The sequence below is a fragment of the Ranitomeya variabilis genome, chromosome 6, assembly GCF_051348905.1.
Source record: "Ranitomeya variabilis isolate aRanVar5 chromosome 6, aRanVar5.hap1, whole genome shotgun sequence".
In the NCBI taxonomy this organism is placed as follows: domain Eukaryota; kingdom Metazoa; phylum Chordata; class Amphibia; order Anura; family Dendrobatidae; genus Ranitomeya; species Ranitomeya variabilis.
Window position 1 is genome coordinate 273,877,586 of NC_135237.1, and position 21,395 is coordinate 273,898,980.

At 41.8% G+C, this 21,395-nt stretch overlaps 1 protein-coding gene across 1 annotated transcript in view; it reads left to right on the forward strand.

Annotated features, from left to right (window-relative positions):
- LOC143782321 (uncharacterized) overlaps window positions 1-21,395 on the forward strand; it is a 140,794-nt gene that overhangs the window by 83,738 nt on the left and 35,661 nt on the right. The window contains exons 9-12 of the mRNA XM_077269675.1: window positions 11,163-11,279; window positions 13,215-13,301; window positions 17,998-18,043; window positions 19,116-19,167. Of these exons, the coding sequence (XP_077125790.1) occupies window positions 11,163-11,279; window positions 13,215-13,301; window positions 17,998-18,043; window positions 19,116-19,167 (302 nt within the window). The remainder of the gene's footprint in view (window positions 1-11,162; window positions 11,280-13,214; window positions 13,302-17,997; window positions 18,044-19,115; window positions 19,168-21,395) is intronic.

Consider the following 21,395-nt stretch of genomic DNA (forward strand, 5'->3'; position numbering starts at 1 on the left):
CATCTGGCAGCTGTTAATTTGCCTCCAACACTTTTCCTTTCATTTTTTCCCCATTATGTAGATAGGGGCAAAATTGTTTGGTGAATTGGAAAGCGCGGGGTTAAAATTTCACCTCACAACATCGCTTTGACGCTCTCAGGGTCCAGACGTGTGACTGCAAAATTTTGTGCCTCTAGCTGCGACGCCTCCAACACTTTTCCTTTCACTTTTTCCCCATTATGTAGATAGGGGCAAAATTGTTTGGTGAATTGGAAAGCGCGGGGTTAAAATTTCACCTCACAACATAGCCTATGACGCTCTCGGGGTCCAGACGTGTGACTGTGCAAAATTTTGTGGCTGTAGCTGCGACGGTTCAGATGCCAATCCCGGACATACATACATACATACATACATACATACATACACACACACACACACACACACACACACACACACACACACACACATTCAGCTTTATATATTAGATATATATATATATATATACATACATACATACATACATACATACATACATACATACATACATACATACATACATACTAGATTGTGGTCCGATTCTAACGCATCGGGTATTCTAGAATATGCATGTCCCCGTAGTATATGGACAATGATGGTTCCAGAATTCGCGGCAGACTGTGCCCGTCGCTGATTGGTCGAGGCAACCTTTATGACATCATCGTCGCCATGGCAACCATTATGACATCTACGTCGATACTGTGCCTGGCGGCCTCGACCAATCAGAGACGCGGGATTTCCATTATGACATCATCGTCGCCATGCTGTGCCCGTCGCTGATTGGTCAAGGCCTGGCTGGATTTCCAGGACAGACACAGACGGACGGAAAAACCCTTAGACAATTATATATATTATAAATATATAATAAATATATATATATATATATATATATATATATATATATATATATATATATATATATTATTTTATTTTATTTATTTCATGCAGTGCTAGATATCATAAAAGCCGGTAATTCAATTGCCGGCTTTTGCTATCTCCTTCCCAAACCCGACAGGATATGAGACATGGTTTACATACAGTAAACCATCTCATATCCCTTTTTTTTTTTTTTTTTGCATATTCCACACTACTAATGTTACTAGTGTGTATGTGCAAAATTTGGGCGCTATAGCTGGTAAAATAAAGGGTTAAATGGCGGAAAAAATTGGCGTGGGCTCCCGCGCAATTTTCTCCGCTAGAGTGGTAAAGCCAGTGACTGAGGGCAGATATTAATAGCCTAGAGAGGGTCCATGGTTATTGGCCCCCCTGGCTAAAAACATTGCCCCCAGCCACCCCAGAAAAGGCACATCTGGAAGATGCGCCTATTCTGGCACTTGGCCACTCTCTTCCCACTCCCGTGTAGCAGTGGGATATGGGGTAATGAAGGGGTAATGTCAGCTTGCTATTGTAAGGTGACATTAAGCCAGATTAATAATGGAGAGGCGTCAATTATGACACCTATCCATTATTAATCCAATAGTACGAAATGGTTAATAAAACACACACACATTATTTAAAAGTATTTTAATGAAATAAAGACACAGGGTGTTTTAATATTTTATTATACTCGTAATCCACCTGAAGACCCTCGTTCTGTAAAAAAGGTAAACTAAAAAATCAACAATACCCCATACCTTCCGTCGTTCAGTCAGTCCCACGATGTAAATCCATCTGAAGGGGTTAAATCATTTTACACCCAGGAGCTCTGCTAATGCACTTGTGCTCGTGGATGTAAAACCCCAGGGAATGAATGAAAAGCAGGGGAATGTCCTGTAGTTACCTTGAGTCGCGGTGATGCGCCCTCTGGTGGATGTCCTCATACATACCGATCATTATTTTGGGAACATTTCTGCGTATTACGGCCGTAAAAAACGGACCGTGTTTTCATACGCTGAGGGTGACGCCGGCCTAACTCTAAGAAACACCCCAGGCTTGGGCAACATATAAGCATATTTACTTCTAATTAAAACTTTCCTGGTGGTGTAAAGAAGTGAAGGAGTCAATATCCATCATTTTTTTTATGGTTTTCTGCAACGTGTGTATTATACACACATAACTTTACAGCACACACCTTATGCACCCTTTCTGCAGCACGCACAGTACACATGGACATGCACAGCTCTGTTGCACCAACATGGCCACAGCTGATTCTGGACACTATAACACACACATTTTTAGCAAGAGTTTTTCTTGCTAAAAAGTGAATAATATATCATGTATACTCTTCTATAAGTTGGGTTTTTCAGCACATTTTATTTTGCTGAAAACACCCCCTTGGCTTATACATGAGTCACGGTACAGAAAGGGGTCAGCGCACACATCATACTCCCCTACCTGCGCGCCCTGGGTGCTGGCACTGCATCTTGTTCCAGCCACCGGTGCCTGCCTGCAGCCCTTCCTGTGCTCAGCGGTCGCGTGGTACTGCTCATTAAGGTGATGAATATGGACTCGTCTCCACTCCCATAGTCGTGGAGTGGATATTCATCACCTTAATGAACGGTACCACGTGACGGCTGAGCACGGAAAGCCGGCGGAAGGAACGAGATGCAGTGCCAGCACAGAGGGCACCGCAGGTAGGTGAGTATGATGTTTTGTATTTTTTTTTTTTCAATAGGAAACATGCACACAGGGATAGGGTCTAAGGAGCCATGCATACAGGAACGGAACAGAGGAGGCATTCATACCAGGACAGGGAAGGGGGAGGCATGCATACAGGGATGGAACGGGAGTGGCATGCAGACAGGGATGGGGAGGCATGCATACAATGACAGGGAAGGCATGCATACAGGGATGGGGAGGCATTCATACCAGGACAGTGACAGGGGAGCCACGCATAGCAGGACAGTGATGAGGGGACAATACATACCCGGCTTATATTCGAGTCAGTAAGCTTACCCTGTTTTCCGTGGCAAAAGTAGGTGCCTCGGCTTATACTTGGGTCGGCTTATACTCGAGTATATACGGTAGTAAAAAAAAAATTGCCTGAGATTTTCTATCAACAGCATTTTGCTATCTTACAAAAAGCCTCCTGCAAGAAGATACATATACTTGTTTGGGTAACCAAAAAGCGGCCGAAAGCGTATAATTGCTCTATCACATCAAATGTACAATATTACCCAAAAACGAAAAAAGTGAATCCCAGAGCAAGATTTCATCAAATGTAATAATTTTAGTTTTAGATAGTTCTGAGAGACATGATCATTAAAATACATACAGAAAATAATAGTAATGGGGATAGTGACACCTAAGTGCCACGCCCGGCAGAGTTAAAGTACAAGTACAAAAACAGAATGACAAAAAAATGTCCGTCCAATTATGTGAATCAAATATATAGAGGGAGGTAGCAGGGCGATATCAGACAATAATATGGTTTTGAGGGTAAATGATGACTCACACAAATATGCAAGTGCAGAAAGAAATATAGATAATTAAAAATCCGATCGATACAATATAATATGGGGAGCCACAGTCAATTTAGCCAAATCTTATGCAGAATCCATTATCTCAGACTAAAACCTCTGACGCTGAACCATGTATATATTAGAGCAAATAGAAAAAGGAGGACAATAGTTAAATCGTAACAGTAGTACTAACCTATGAGCCAGACGTGGGAAAGAGGCCCCGACGCACGTTTCGCTGTTAATGCTTCCTCGGGGTGTGTGAGTACCATAGCAGGTTAAAGTAATTTGTGCACAGGAGAGTGGTCATGCTGTAAAACACGGACTTAAAACCCAGATATAATTACATTTTTTCTTAGTGTGGTAATGTGACAATTTTGCAATGATTGTGGTTTTTAACATTTTCCTAGAAATTACTTAATTGAAATGCCACATTGGAGTACTACAGAGGTAACTGCAAGTGAAGTTGTGCTTCCATTTATGTTTACCATTTAATTAAGTGAAAGTGGGGAAAAATGCATTAAAATCTCCAAAAGGGTTTTTCAATACCAACAGTATTCCGATCATTAAACAACGTAGTTAATAAAAGGAGTGACATCGTATTTACTACAATCCAATATGCCGTGTGACTTCTACTTGACTCCCTAATTATCTACCAAAGGGAGTTCACCTCATACTTACAATGATTGAGTGACCAGGTTGTGACAAAATAGAGTCTGCATTATGACTATATTTTGTTACATTCCATTTTCTATTTTTCCTCCAATGTCATTTTGGGTGAGTCCACTTTTGTATTAGCTTTGAATACCATATTTTTTCGCACCTAGGTTTTAGAGGAGGAAAATAAAAAAAAAAAAAAGTAAAAATGTGGTCATGATGCACTGTTATGGGTTCAGGGTGGGTGAGCGCTGCTGACACTGGTATAGAGGCAATGTCCCACAAAATATCCACCAACCTGGTATATGTGACCCCCAATTCAGGCATACATGGCCCCCCATCCTGGTAAACATGCCCTCCCCATCCCGTCCCCCATCCCTATCCTGGTATGCATGTCCCCCTTCATCCCGGTATACATGCCCCCCCTCATCCCCATCCCAGTATCCATTCCCCAACCTGGTATACATGCCCCCCCCCATCCTGGTATACGTGGGCTCCTATCCACATCCTTGTATACGTGGCCTGCCATCCCTTTCCTGGTATACGCTGCCTGCCAACCCTATCCTAGTATACGTGGCCTGCCATCCCTATCCTGGTATACGTGGCCTGCCATCCCTATCCTGGTATACGCAGCCTGCCATCCCTATCCTGGTATACGCAGCCTGCCATCCCTATCCTGGTATACGCGGCCTCCCATCCCTATCCTAGTATACGTGGCCTGCCATCCCTATCCTGGTATACGCTGCCTGCCATCCCTATCCTGGTATACGTGGCCTGCCAACCCTATCCTAGTATACGTGGCCTGCCATCCCTATCCTGGTATACGCAGCCTCCCATCCCTATCCTGGCATGCGTGGCCTCCCATCCTGGCGTGCGCGGGCCCCCCCCCATCCTGGTATGTGCTGCCCCCCCCCATCCTGGTATGCGCGGCCCCCCCCCCCCCATCCTGGTATGCGCGGCCCCCCCCATCCTGGTATGCGCGGCCCCCCCCATCCTGGTATGCGCGTCCCCCCCCATCCTGGTATGCGCGGCCCCCCATCCTGGTATGCGCGGCCCCCCATCCTGGTATGCGCGGCCCCCCATCCTGGTATGCGCGCCCCCCCATCCTGGTATTCGCGGCCCCCCCCATCCTGGTATGCGTGGCCCCCCATCCTGGTGTACGCGACACCCGCCCCTCCAATACTGGTATACGTGATACGTGGCCCCCATCTCCATCCTGGTATACGCGATCCCCCATCCTGGTATGCGCGGCCTCCCATCCTGGTATACCCGACCCCCCCATACTGATATACGTGATACGTGGCCCCCTAATCATGGTATACGTGATACGTGGCCTGCCATCCCTATCCTGGTATACGCGGCCTCCCATCCCTATCCTGGCATGCGTGGCCTCCCATCCTGGCATGCGCGGCCCCCCATCCTGGTGTACGCGACACCCCCCCCCCCCCATACTGGTACTGGTGATACTTGGCCCTCCAATCCTGGTATACGTGATACGTGGCCCCTATCTCCATCCTGGTATATGTGCCCCTCATCCCCATCCTGGTATACGTGATCACCATCCTGCTATACGTGGCCGCCATCCCCATCCTGGTATACGTGGCCCTCACACCCATCCTGGTATACATGACCCCTTACCATTACCATAGCCGGACTAAAAAAGGTGCTTTCAGACTATAAGACACACAATTTTTAGGGGGGAGGGGGGTGGAATGCATCTTATAGTCCAAAACGTAATGTAATTCGGGTGTCATCTATATTATTATTTAATTTGGACATTCCCACTTATTTATATTATGTATAAAATTTATTTTTTCAAGGTTTTGCAGAGTAAAAGGATAACTATTAGCGTTGAGCGAATGTGTTTGGATAAAACTGCTGACAGATTCCATTTAAAGGAGTATGTTCATTTCCAAGATCCTATCCCAATATGAAGTAGATGTAATCTTATTAGCAAAGACCTCCAATTAGAAATGTAGTATACGATAGTTCTTCTGATTTGCTTTCACACTTGCCCAACGTGCAGGGCATTGCAGTAGCTTGGTTGTAACCATAGGTACCTACTCATATAGTGAGAGTTGCCAGTGGTCGTAACCATGGATACCTATGCTGCTGCAATGCACATGGGATGAATAACATACTGAAATGGGAACTACACTACATTTTAATTGGTATATTTGCTAATATTATTTTTATTACACCTACTACATAGTGGGGTAGGATTTTGGAGATGTGAATACCCCTTTAAATCCTGAATAACATTTAGGTATGTGCACACGTTGCAGATTTGCCTGCGGAATTTTCTGCACAGAATCTGCACCTCTTGGCAGAAAACGCAGGTAAAAATCCGCGTTTTTTTAATGCGGATTTGTATGTGTTTTTGTAACCTATATACAGATCTATTATTTAAAAAATAAATAAATAAATAAAAAATTGTGATGTCATTTTTGTCCAACCTCTTATTTTTACATACTCCATGGAAGAATAGTGTTTACACACAGACAGACAGACAGATATAGATAGATAGACAGACAGATATAGATACCATATATACTCACACCATATATACTCGAGTATAAGCCGAGAATTTCAGCCCATTTTTTTTAGGCCGAAATTGCCCCTCTGCTTATAATCGAGTCATTCCCAGGGGTCGGCAGGGGAGGGGGAGCGGCAGCTGTCTAATCATACTCACCTGCTCCTGGCGCGGTCCCTGTACATCCCTGGTTCTCTGGCGCCGGCAGCTTCTTCCAGCGTTGAGCGGTCACATAGTACCGCTCATTACAGTAATGAATATGGACCCGACTCCACTCCTATAGGGTTGGAGCCGCATATTCATTACTGTAATGAGCGGTACCATGTGACCGCTCAACGCTGGAAGAAGCTGCCGGCGCCAGAGAACCAGGGACGTGCAAGGACCGTGCCAAAAGCAAGTGAGTATAACGGGGCATTTGCGCGTTCCACCGCCGGGCTCCGTCTTCCTCGTCCTCTGCAGTGACACTCCGTTCAGAGGGCGTGATGACGCGATTAGTGTGCACGCCCCCCTCTGCCTGAAGTTCAGTGCAGAAGACACAGCGGCACCCGGCGGTGGAACTGGGAATAGTGACTATAGCAAGTGCCGAGGGCCTGAGCGACGAGAGGTGAGTATGTGACTTTTTTTTTTTATCGCAGCAACAGCATATGGGGCAAATGTGTCTATGGAGCATCTTATGGGGCCATAATCGGCATTTGTGCAGCATTATATGGGGCAAATGTCTGTATGGAGCATCTTATGGGGCCATAATCAACATTTGTGCAGCATTATATGGGGCAAATGTCTGTATGGAGCATCTTATGGGGCCATAATCAACATTTGTGCAGCATTATATGGGGCAAATGTCTGTATGGAGCATCTTACGGGGCCATAATCAGCATTTGTGCAGCATTGTATGGGGCAAATATCTCTCTGGAACATCTTATGGGGCCATAATCAGCATTTGTGGAGCATTATATGGGGCATATTTTAATATGGAGCATCTTATAGGGCCCATCTTGAACTGTATGGAGCATTATATGAGGCTCCTGATTCAATATGGATATTCAAAAACACTTAACCTACTGATGTATCAATTAATTTTACTTTTATTGGTATCTATTTTTATTTTTAACATTTACCGGTAGCTGCTGCATTTTCCACCCTAGGCTTATACTCGAGTCATTAAGTTTTCCCAGTTTTTTGTGGCAAAATTAGGGGTCTCGGCTTATACTCGGGTCAGCTTATACTCGAGTATATACGGTAGATAGAAAAAAAATGGTACATAGATGGTTAGACACACACACAAAATCTGCACGCAATATCTTTAATTAAAAAAAAAAAATGGTATGTGCTCACGCGCAATTTTCTTCACCAGAGAGAGAAAGCAGACGGCCGGGGGCCAATATTTCTAGCCAGGGAAGGTGTTAATACACATGGAGCTTCCCAGGCTCTGAATATCAGCCCGCAGCTGTATATTTAGCCTTTACTGGCTATTAAAATAAGGGGACCCACCCCAAAAAAAAAAAAAAAATGACGTTTGGTCCCCCTATATAATTCATAACCAGAAAGACTACGCAGACAGCTGCGGGCTGATATTCATAGCCTAGGGAGGGGCCATGGTAATTGGCCCCCCTGGCTCTAAATACCAGCATGCAGTCAGTCTGTAAGATGCGCCAATTCTACCACTTAGCCTCTCTCTTCCCACTGCCGTGTAACGGTTGGATATGAAGTAATAAGGGGCTAATGTCGCCGTTGATTGTAAGGTGACATTAAGCCTGGTTAATAATGGAGAGGTGTCAATAAGATGCCTATCCATTATTAATCCTATAGTTATTAATGGGTTAAAAAAAAGACACTGCCAGAAAAAAGTATTTTAATGAAATAAAACACTACACATTTTTTCAGAGTAGTCACATCAGCAGATGTGACCGCTCTATAGGGCCTCTGATGACACACTGACCGGAGATAACCCTCCCACAGTGTATCATCGGAGTACGCTTTATGGCACTACAGCCGTGAAAAAAATTCTCACGTTGTAGTGCCGCAAGTGACAGGTGAACTCAGATGACCTGTCCGCGGCGGAGTGATACAGTGCGGAAGATTATCTCCGTCATTGACCACCGGAGCCCCTGGAGGGCAGTCGCATCTGCTGATGTGACAGCTCTCCACTGGAGATCGTCATGGGACAATTGTTATTAATTGGATTACGTTGGACACAGGGAGTATAGGTACCGTCACACTAAACGATATCGCTAGCGATCCGTGACGTTGCAGCTTCCTGGATAGCGATATCGTTGTGTTTGACACGCAGCAGCGACAGGACCCTGCTGTGATATCGCTGGTTGTTGATTAAAGTTCAGAACTTTATTTGGTCGTCAGATCGCCGTGTATCGTTGTGTTTGACAGCAAAAGCAACGATACCAGCGATGTTTTACAATGGTAACCAGGGTAAATATCGGGTTACTAAGCGCAGGGCCGCGCTTAGTAACCCGATGTTTACCCTGGTTACCAGTGTAAAATGTAAAAAAACAAACAGTACATACTCACCTTCGCGTCCCCCACCGTCCGCTTCCTGCACTGACTGAGCGCCGGCCGTAAAGTGAAAGCACAGCACAGCGGTGACGTCACCGCTCTGCTGTTAGGGCCGGCACTCAGTCAGTGCTGGAAGTGAACGCCGGGGGACGCGAAGGTGAGTATGTAGTGTTTGTTTTTTTACATTTTACACTGGTAAGCAGGGTAAACATCGGGTTACTAAGCGCGGCCCTGCGCCTAGCAACCCGATGTTTACCCTGGTTACCCAGGGACCTCGGCATCGATGGTCGCTGGAGAGCGGTCTGTGTGACAGCTCTCCAGCGACCAAACAGCGACGCTGCAGCGATCGGCATCGTTGTCTGTATCGCTGCAGCGTCGCTTAGTGTGACGGTACCTTTAGTTTATTATTGCAATTTTATTTGCAGATGATCTATGGCTTCGGGGATTAGGTGTGTATGGTAAGTATGTACTATGTGTGTTTTTTTTTTTTTGTTTGTTTGTTTTTTTAACATTAAACACATTAGCCGGATGATGGGACTACCATTGGCTAATGGTGTCACTGTAGCAGGCATAGCCGGATGGGATTAGTAGTCCCATCAGATGATGCCTGCCTACACACAGACAGATTCACGCAGACACCGGCACACACACATACACGCACATAGCTCCGCCCACATATTTCCCTTCTCCCAATCTGCAGCGTTTCTCGCAGGCACATCCGCAGCAAATCTGCAGATCTTTTTTAACATCTGCAGTTTTGCTGCGGATGTGCCTGACTCAATGGAAGTCAATGGGTGCAGAAACGCTGCAGATCCGCAAAAAGAATTGACATGCTGCGGAAAAAAACCTGCTGCGTTTCTGCGCGGATTTTTCCGCAGCATGTGCACAACAAATCTCCATTTCCCATAGATTAACATTAGCTGTACACTACACTGCGGATTTGATGCGGATCCGCATCTAAATCTGCAACGTGTGCACATAGCCTTAAAGGGGTTCTCCAAGAATGTGAGAAACTTGGCGCTTGTGACATAATTCAAATTGCAGCTGTTTTAGCCAAGGCTGCTACTGTGCAGGTGCGAGCAGCGCCATCTTGGAAGAGGATTTATTTTTTCTTCTCTAGCAAGATGGCGCCGACTGCGCATTAGCAGCTATCGGAACACCTGTATATACACGGATAGCTGCTACTGCGCAGGTGCCATTTTCAAATGGATATTTTTCTTTTATATCTATCTCTCTATCTCTCTATCTATCTATATTCACATTATCAGGAAAACCTCAAGCACATTTATTAACACAGTAAACAAAACATGTGATTATGCTGCAGAGCTGGTGCCACAGCTGGAGCCTCCCTGCAGAAGGGTTTTTTTTTTCAGTATGTACATATATTCATTATGCAAACTATGCGGCAGGTCAGTGAGGGATCAGTGACCAGTCAGCAGTCTGCATTATGACTAATCAGAGCATCAGATGCAGACCCCCCCACAGGTCGCCCTGGAGAACGATCATATCATTAACTAAAAACTGAAAATAAAGATTAAACAACAACCACAAGACAGATTCCATCAACCAAGGTATCATTTTAATCAGTATAACAGCGCCGACCTGACACACTCTGTAGGTTACTGTGCACAATCCTGCTGACCGGTTCCCTTTAAAGAGGTTTCCAGGACTTAAAGGTAATCTGCAGGTTTTTGCTACCTCATCTGAGTAGCATGATGTAGGGGTAGAGACCCTGATTCCAGTGATGTATCGCTTACTGGGCTGCATACTGTCACTTTGATGAAATCACTATTTTATTGTTTCAGATGTACCACTTCTCTACCAGTTTTATTAGTGCTGAGCTGACGGTTGTAGTTTGAGTTATGTCATAGGTGCCATGTTTTTCACATTCTTGACGAACCTCTATAACCTTACAGTAAAAAGTGTTTTATGTGACCAGGAAATCTGGAAAATCTGACTCCATTACATTTAAATAAGTCATTTTAATGTAATAGTAATGCTTTCTTGTTCTTTTACTTTGTTGTTCTTTTATTTTTTTTCCAAAATAGACAACTTTCCCAGTAGCCATATGGTTATCTTAGATGAGACAAATGACGACAATGATCATCTTGCTTCCCCTGCATCTTGTGACTCTTCTGCTTCAGAGTCTGCCCCATCAACTTCAGGTATTACCATCTGTTTCTGCCATACTCCTTTTTATTTAACAACTTTTCATTTTTACTCGTCTGCATTTGGCTGTTTTGTTTTGCATATGTGTGCCATAAGTTCGAAAAGTAGCAGCCTATGCATCTTTTTCGAGAGTAACGCATGTTTTCCCCAATAATATCCATTTCCATGGCTGTTGTCCCAGGTATTACCTTTTGAAGTTACCATATTTTTCAGATTATAAGATGCACTTTTTCCCCCCAAATTTGGGTGGGTGATGAGGGTGCGTCTTATAATCCGAATTGCAGCTGTGGTGGAGCCTACAGTCTGCTGTGGAGTGGGGAGCCAGGATCGCTGCTGCCGGAAGCTTCTGGTGGAGACCACAGTTGGGCGATTACTGCGGGCCCCAGGCTGGTATGAAGAGGTGTTCAGCGGTGCGGGGGCTCCCGCAGCATTTTGTGAAAGCCCCACACTTTCCATACTCTTCTACTTGGTGAACTCCATGAAAATGGCTGCGGAATGTAGCTCATGCACAAATAGAAATCTCTTTAGATCTCATCTCTCGAGATCTCAATTGCACCTGCAGCGCCTCCCGTAGTCATTTTCACGAAGTCCACATCATTAGAAAGTATGCAAGGTGCGGGGCTTGGGGCTGTTACAAAATGTCGGCAGAGCCCCTGAACCACTGAGCATCTTGTCGTACCAGCCTGGGCGTCCATGGCCCAACTCCTGCCGCCAAACATCCCAGCCTACCTGCCTGGAGTTCGCAGCATCTCCTGCCTCTGCCAGCAGCATGAAACAACTCAATTAATTGTAAATCTGTCAATGAGACCAGTCTGGAAAATACTGCATCACAACGTATTGAAATAATGGAAGACTCACACAACAGCAATGGTTACTAGATAATACAATGTAAGCGACACAAACCACAATATCAAAATGAAAAAGCCAATACAAGGATACTCCTCTCCAAATGGTAAGTACAAAAATCAATCTTTATTAAGTAAATATACAGAATAAGAACAGTAAAAAAGTTACTGCTGAGAAAAAACATTCCGTTGATGTTCTATTGAGAAATTAGCGTGCCTCCTACTAATTAAATATTCTCCCTGAGGCTCAAAATAAATATTCTGAATATTCACACAGAGAAAAATTGTATGCAATCAGATTATAAAAACAAACCCGAGAAAGGGTTACTAGAACAACCCATAATATATGAGCAATATCTCCCCTTACTGGGGCAATTGGACATATTACCAGTATTCAGTACATCACATCAAGATACAGAAGATTTAGGTTTATCAAAGGATATATAATCCAGAGGAAACTGATGCAAACATATATAAGGCTGAAAGTTCTGTCTATAGAGAAAGACACCAACAGATAAACCAAACATCAGACTGCTGTTGAAACTTAACAGGCACCAGACACTGAATGGACAGAAAACCACTTAGGAGAAAATGTTAGGCATAAAAGGAAAGTAAGCACATAAATTACCACCAGACGTCCTGACGTGCGTTTCGCACTATGGCTTCTTCAGAAAGGGTGTGCAGTAAGTCGTATACTGGGACAAAGAATATTTAACTAGTTGGACGCACACTAATTTCTCATTAGGATCTCACCGGAATGTTTTGTTTCTCTGCAGTAACCTTTTTTTTTTTAACTGTTTTATTTTGTATATATACGTAATAAAGATGGATTTTTTTATTAGTGGTTTAGAGTCTTTGTATTGGCTTTCTTGTTACTATTGTAGTTTCCTATTAACATGTCTGACCGGTTATTTTATTAATATTAAAATGAAATACAAGATTTTAGAAATTTCATTTGTTTCATCCACCTGCTCTGTTATCCCTACCAGCAAATATACCATTTCCGAAATCGTACCTTGGCATATATCATATATAGAATTAACTACAAACTGAAGGTAGCATTGATAAAACCCTGTTTTTCTTTAGCTACTGTAAAAACGTCAGATGGAAAGAAGAAAATCAAAACTGAAAAACTTGAAGATGATTGGACTGCACAAGTGTCACAACGATCTGGTAAATCCACCTCTTCATTTTCTAAACCTGTCCCAAGTAGGTTGTACAGAGTATCTACATTGGTGATGGTCATTTTGTAAGAGCTTGCAGTGCTTAATTTGGGCTGGTTGTCTGTAAAACTATTATATATGTACATACTATGTACTGTATATCATACTATATAGTATACTGTGCGCCTGTATGCTATATATATTCTAATCCATAGGGGCTGAAAGTCCCCCTCTCGGCTTATACTCGAGTCATACCCAGGGGTCGGCAGGGGAGGGGGAGCGGGGGCTGCCTAATTATACTCACCTGCTCCTGGCGTGGTCCCAGCAGGTCCCTGGCTCCCCGGCACCCCAGCTTCTTCCTGTACTGAGCGGTTACATGGTAATATTCTGAAAAGTTCCCAGGCTCGAGTTCATATGATTTCATCCAGCAGAGGGCGCATCACCACGACTCGAGGTAACTACGGTATATTCCCCTGCATTCCATTCATTCACCAAGGTTTACAGCCAGGAGCACAGCTGCATTAGTTGAGCTCCTGGGTGTAAAATGATTTAACCCCTTCAGATGGATTTACAGCGTGGGACAAGACTGAAGAGAAGTGGGAAGAGAGAGGCTAAGTGCCAGAATAGGCGCAACTTCCAGATGTGCCTTTTCTGAGGTGGCTGGGGGCGGATGTCTTTAGCCGGGGGGCGCCAATAACCATGGTCCCTCTCTAGGCTATTAATATCTGCCCTCAGTCACTGGCTTTCCCATTCTGGCAGAGAAAATTACGCGGGAGCCCGGGCCAATTTTTTCTGGGATTTAACCCTTTAATTTAATAGCTAGAGCCCCCAAATTTTACACAGAGACACTTCTTACATTAGTAAAGAGGAATATGTAATAAAAGAAGGGATATGAGGTGGTTTACTGTATGTAAACCATGTCTCACATCCTGTGGGGTTTGTGAAGGAGATAGGAAAAGCCGGCAATTGAATTACTGGTTTTTTTGCTATCTAGCGCTGAATTATATATATATAATATATATTCCACCTCTTGTGTCTCCCCTTTTCCTCATAGTTTGTAAGCTTGCGAGCAGGGCCCTCATTCCTCCTGGTATCTATTTTGAACTGTGATTTCTGTTATGTTGTAAGGTCTATTGTCTGTACAAGTCCCCTCTATAAGTTGTAAAGCGCTGCGGAATATGTTGGCGCTATATAAATAAAAATTATTATATATATATATATATATATATATATATATATATATATATATATATATATATATATATATATATATATATATATATATATATATTTTTTCATATATTCATTCCCGCGTCTCTGATTGGTTGAGGCCGCCAGGCCTCGAGCAATCAGCGACGGGCACAGTGTAGATGTCATAATGGTTGCCATGGCGACGATTATGTCATAAAGGTTGCCTCGACCAATCAGCGACGGGCACAGTCTGCCGCGAATTCTGGAATCATCATTGTCCATATACTACGGTGACATGCATATTCTAGAATACCCGATGCATTAGAATCGGGCCACAGTCTAGTGTGCGTGTGTATGTATATATATATATATGTGTGTGTGTGTGTGTATATATATATATATATATGTATGTATGTATGTATATATGTATATATATATGTGTGTATATATGTGTATGTGTATGTATGTATATATATATGTGTATGTATGTATATATATATATATATATATATATATATATATATATATATATATATATATATACTGTATATATGTTTTTAAGAATATTTGAGCCGATGGATCCATGATATGTCTATTTTGCAAGCCTGCGAGAGAAAAATCCCCATACGGATGACGCACGGATAAATTTGTGCGTAAAAATCGCATCCTCGCATTAAATAGGGAACAGTGTTTTGGGACAATTACTGCGTATTACGGCCGTAAAAAACGGACCGTATTTTCATACGCCTAGTGTGACGCTGGCCTTATATGGGGCAAATATCTATATGGAGCATCTTATGGGGCCATAATTAACGTCTGTGCAGCACTATATGGGGCAAATATCTTTATGGAGCATCTTATGGGGCCATTATTAACCTTTATGCAGGATTATATGGGGCATATTTTAATATGGAGCATCTTATGGGGCCATCATAAACTTTATGGAGCATTATATGGGGCTTCTTATTCAATATGGATATTCAAAAACACTTAACCTACTGATGTCTCTATTAATTTTACTTTTATTGGTATCTATTTTTACTTTTGACATTTACCGGTAGCTGCTGCATCTCCCACCCTAGGCTTATACTCGAGTCATTAAGTTTTCCCAGTTTTTTGTGGCAAAATTAGGGGGTCGGCTTATACTCGGGTCAGATTATACTCTAGTATATACGGTATGTATATATGTATGTATATGTAGAAAAGGAGGAACAGCACCAGAAAAAATACCTTAAAGCGTGCACGCTTCCCTGACCAGCATTCCAATGGCCTTTCAGACTGTGATCAAAAAGGGAAAAAGTTGTAAAAAAGAGGACTTTAATGCCCTGTGGTGTAGCATCGTATCAGATAAAACAAATACTTTCTCTTTAGAAGAAAAGATGCCACGCTACAGGGCATTAAAGTCCTCGTTTTTTACATCTTTTTGTGCTGTTTCCCCTTTTCGTTTAAACATACATACATACATACATACATACACAAATACCGTTCAAAAGTTTAGGGTCACTTAGAAATTTCCTTATTTCTGAAAGAAAAGCTCAGTTTTTTCCAATGAAGCTAACATTAAATTATTCAGAAATACACTCTATACATTGTTAATGTGGTAAATGACTATTCTAGCTGCAAACGTCTGGTTTGCAATATCTTCATAGGTGTATAGAGGCCCATTTCCAACAACCATCACTCCAGTGTTCTTATGGTAGTTTTGTGTTTGCTAAAAAAAAAAAACCTTGTGCAAGTATGTTAGCACAGCTGAAAACAGTTTCAGATTCAGATTAGAGAACCTATAAACCTGACCTTCCTTTGAGCTAGTTGAGAATCTGGAGCATTACATTTGTTGGTTCCATTAAACTCTCAAAATGGCCAGAAGAAAAGAACTTTCATGTGAACCTCGACAGTCTATTCTTGTTCTTAGAAATGAGGCTGTTCCATGTGACAAAATTGCCAAGAAACTGAAGATTTCTACAAGGATGTGTACTACTCCATTCAGAGGAGAGCACAAACCAGAGTAGAAAGAGAAGTGGGATCCCCGCTGCACAACTGAGCACCAAGACAAGTACATTAGAGCCTGTAGTTTGATAAATCGACGCATCACAGGTCATCAACTGGCAGCTTCATTAAATAATACACGCAAAACGCCAGAGTCAACATCTACAGTGAAAAGGCAACCCCGGGATGCTGGCCTTCAGGGCAGAGTGGCAAAGAAAATGCCATATCTGAGACTGGTTAATAAAAGGAAAAGATTAATATGGGCAAAAGAACACAGACATTGGACAGAGGAAGATTGGAAAAAAGTGCTATGGACAGACGAATCCAAGTTTGAGGTGTTTGGATCACACAGAAGAACATTTGTGAGACGCAGAAAACAACAACTTGAAAAGATGCTGGAAGAGTGTCCGACGCCATCTGTCAAGCATGATGGAGGTGATGTGATGGTCTGGGGTTGCTTTGGTGCTTGTAAAGTGAGATTTGTACAAGATAAAAGGGATATTGAATAAGGAAGGCTGTCACTCCATTTTGCAACGCCATACCCTGTGGACAGCGCTTGTTTGGAGCCAATTTCATCCTACAACAGGACAATGACCCAAAGCACACCTCCAAATTATGCAAGAACTATTTAGGGAAGAAGCAGGCAGCTGGTATTCTATCTGTAATGGAGTGGCCAGCGCAGCCACCAGATCTCAACCCCATTGAGCTGTTCTGGGAGCAGCTTGACCGTATGGTACACAAAAAGTGCCCATCAAGCCAAACCAAACCAAAGGGGCTTCTGAAACCATGGGGTGAAATTTCTCCAGATTACCTCAGCAAATGAACTGCTAGAATGCCAAAGGTCTGCAATGCTGTAATTGCTGCAAAGGGAGCATTCTTTGACGAAAGCAAAGGTTTGAAGGAGAAAATTATTAATTCAAATAAAAATCTTTTTTTTTTTTTTTTTTTGAACCTTGTCAATGTCTGGACTAGATTTTACATTCATTTGGCAACTCATTTGATTAATAAAAGTATCAGTTTTCATGGAAAACACGTCTCATGTACAGCACCATGGAATTAATAGTGCTATATAAATAAATAATAATAATATACATAGTATGCATACACATTTGGCACAGAAGACTACAGATCTGGGACCAGTCTTAGATTTTAAGGCCACTTTGTTATTTTGTATGTGGGGCATTCTTTTTACTTTAGTTTATTCAGAAGTCAAATTTGTCAAGCTAAAATGCCTAAAAGATTAACATGTTAGTTTTTTCAATGTGTAAAAACAGCACCATGTTTGCCACAGGTGTTTTATCAATGAAATGAATAGGAAGTTAATTCGAAGCATATTAGAAATGCCTTTATCTTGGAGAAGACTTGAGAGCACTACACAAAAAGCCAAATATTGGTTCTAGCTCCAGCACTTCATAAAATAGTGGTGCTTGTTGTCTAGCACATTACTTTGTCAGAAGGTGCAATCCCAAATGATAGTAAGGATTAGTCAGCTTCCATTTTCTCACTGAATTTTGACTTGTTTTTGGCAGAGGCAGAAGCAGAAGCTGTTCCTGGCACATCAAGGACATTTTCTAGGCAAGTTTTAATTCGATGCTCTGTTTTAGTATATAATTTTAAAGTAAAATGTTCTCTAAAACTGCAATCATGAATCTCTTACAGTTTCTCAAGTTTTGTATTTTAAATAGCTTTTTCTTTTAAGGAAGGATAAAATAAAATCCTTTTAGGGCTAGATCTGGTATTGGATATACAACTTTACTTAATCTTCTAATGTACTATGTGTTTTAACCCCTGAGTGACAGAGCCAATTTTGTACTTATTAATGACCAGGCCAATTTTTACATTTCTGACCACTGTCAATTTATGAGGTTATAGCTCTTGAACACTTAAACGTATCCCACTGATTCTGAGATTGTTTTTTCGTGACATGATGTACTTCATATTAGTGGTAAAATTTCTTCGATATAACGCGTTTATGAAAAAAAAAAAATGGAAATTTGGCAAAAAATTGTGAAAATGTATTAATTTTCAAACTTTAAATTTTTGTGCCATTAAATCAGAGAGTGGTGTCATACAAAATGGTTAATAAATGAATAAAATTATTCGGTGAATAACGACGATCGCAACATTGGGGACAGTAAAAACCAACCCAAATCATGTTCTCCATGGTATCAGCTTTCCCCGGTAGCCAAGACCCTAGAGATTTTCCGACGCTGTGGGGGCTATACCCTTACCCGTTTTTTTTAACGGCGTTGAATAAATACCCTTAACTGCTGCCGTTAAAAGGCGTATTGGCAGTCTTTAAGAGGTTAATTTCTAAGCATTTTTATCAGCTTACTGGCACATCTGGTTTTTTACTTTGACATGTTTGTTTTTAATTTTTTCATCCAATTCTTTCTTGAACCACAACTTGTTTGTGTAGGACCCTAAGAACCCTGTGCTGTGGTTAGCTAGTTAGTCGACACCCTTAACACACAGAACTGGTAAATTTTTTATTTAGAAAATGGAGCTGAAAGTATAGATGCCAGGACTGATATATTCAGGTTGTATCTTTAGTATACTATTTCTGATATTTTATAAAGTATAGGTCCACAATTTTACCAGGTCAAAATGCTTATGAGTTTGTTTTTGCCCAAATTATGTATTACAGCAAGAAACGATATGCAGAAAGAAGCAAGAAAACGAAGAATGAATCCGTAAAGGTAGTAATATTTGATGCTGACTTGTATATTAACTGGTAATGTTATTTCCAGTTTAATAGGAATATGTCACTTGACTCAACCACAGATCATAGAAAGTTGAATAAAAAGTTATTTTCTGTGATCTGTTAAGATCTGTAGGCTGGACATAGATCTCTCTGAGAATCTGCCTCCAGAGCTTATTTAAAATGAAAGGGGGGGTTACCAGTGTGAGACATGAAATGACTGAATCGTCTTTCCTGAGCTACATGTCTCACACTGGTAATGCCTCCTTTCATTTATAATAATCTCTGGAGACAGATTATTACGGAAATCAGTGTCCGGCCCATAGATCTTAACAGCTCATTTAAATATTAAGTAAAACGTGAGCATTTCTGGAATAAGACTTCAGATTTCAGATATTAGTCAGCTTTCTATGACCTACATGACTGCATAGACGTCTTAAGAGGTTTGATCCTACTAACATTTTCCCTTTAGCCCCTTAACGACCTTAGACGTATCCATAAGTCCAGGTTGGCTGATACTTATCGACCTTGGACGTATGGATATGTCATGACAATTTTGCACACAGAGGCTGTGCATGCGCAATCGCCATCGGGTGTCAGCCGATTCTGACTGCTAACACCCTGCTCTCAGTGTAGGAGCAGTGCCCACACTGCAAAAAAGTGAACGTCCTATAGTGGGATAAAGTGAAAAAAAAATGTAAAAAAAATCACAAAATAATGAAATAAAAATTATATTTATATAGTATCCAAAAATAATTATTTTTATATAAAAGCTCCAAAACGTTACAAAAATGATATAATTGAGGTATTGCTGTAATCGTACTGACCCGAAGACTAAAGCTGCCTTATCAATATTACCACACGCAGAATGACATTAAAAAAAAATTCCTGAATTGCTGGTTTTTGTTAATTCTGCCTACCAATAATCGGAATAGAAAAAACGATGTGTCCAAGAATGGTACTAATAAAAACGTCAACTCGTCCCTCAAAAAACAAGCCCTCAAATGACTCAGTTGCCTGAAATATGGAGAAATTATAGCCCTCAAAATATGGCAATACAAAAACTATATATATATATATATTTTTTTTTTTAAAGCATCTTTTAGTGCGTGACAGCAGCCAAACATAAAAACCCGATCTAAACCTGGTATCGCTGTAACCGCACCGACCCGAAGAATAAAGTCATCTAATCACTTATACTGCACGAGGAATGGCATGAAAAAATAAATAAAACCGATTCTTCACCTGCTGTTGATTTGTTCATTCTGCCTCCCAAAGATCACAGTAAGGCTCTTCTTATATTTATCCTGCGCTGAGCGCTTATTACCGGGGTTTCCGTGTAAATCTTTGAAACATGTGATTCAGATGGAACCCCCTGCGGAAGATTCCCTATAATGAGATAGATGGAGGCACTGTGAACGCTGTCTCACCTGTGATCCGGAAATGTCCATCTTTTTACGCATGCATAAAAACTCGGTCAACCACGGTTTTCTGCATTTTTTTTTTTTTTTTTTTAAAAGGTCATTGCTAAACAAAGGTAACTCTGCTGCCTCGTTATAGTGAATGGATCCTTCGGGGGTGTCATCTGAATCGCGTCACTCGGCGACTTAGGGTGGTTTCACACTTGCGTTTTTGTCTGCAGCGTTTTTTTGCACAAAAAAACGCATGCGTTTTTTTCCCTATATTTAACATTGAAAACGCATGCGTTTTTTTGTACGCGTTTGGTCGCGTTTTCAAACGCATGCGTTTTTTTCTGCATGCGTTCATTTTCAGAAATGCTACCTGCAGTATTTTCTTGCGCGTTTTTTTTTGCCGCGAAAAAACACATGCGTTTTTTCGCGGCAAAAAAATGCATTGCTGTCTATGTAAACGCATGCGTTTTTAAGCACATGCGTTTGTTTGCGTTAAAAACGCATGCGTTTTTATTGGAAAAAAACAGAAAACACACTGAAAAGTCACCCACCACCATCAAGGTGATAAAGGGATCCAAACCCTAACCCTACCCTTAACCGTTTAATGAACATTTTCTGACAGTCATAGTGCCACGTATTTCAGTGCCACGATATTTCAGTGCCACGATATTTCAGTGCCACGATATTTCAATGCCACGTATTTCAATGCCACGTATTTAGGGTAGGGTTAAGTGTAGGGTTAAATGCGTGGCACTGAAATATCGTGGCATTTACGTGAAATACGTGGCACTTAAATACGTGGCACTTAAATACG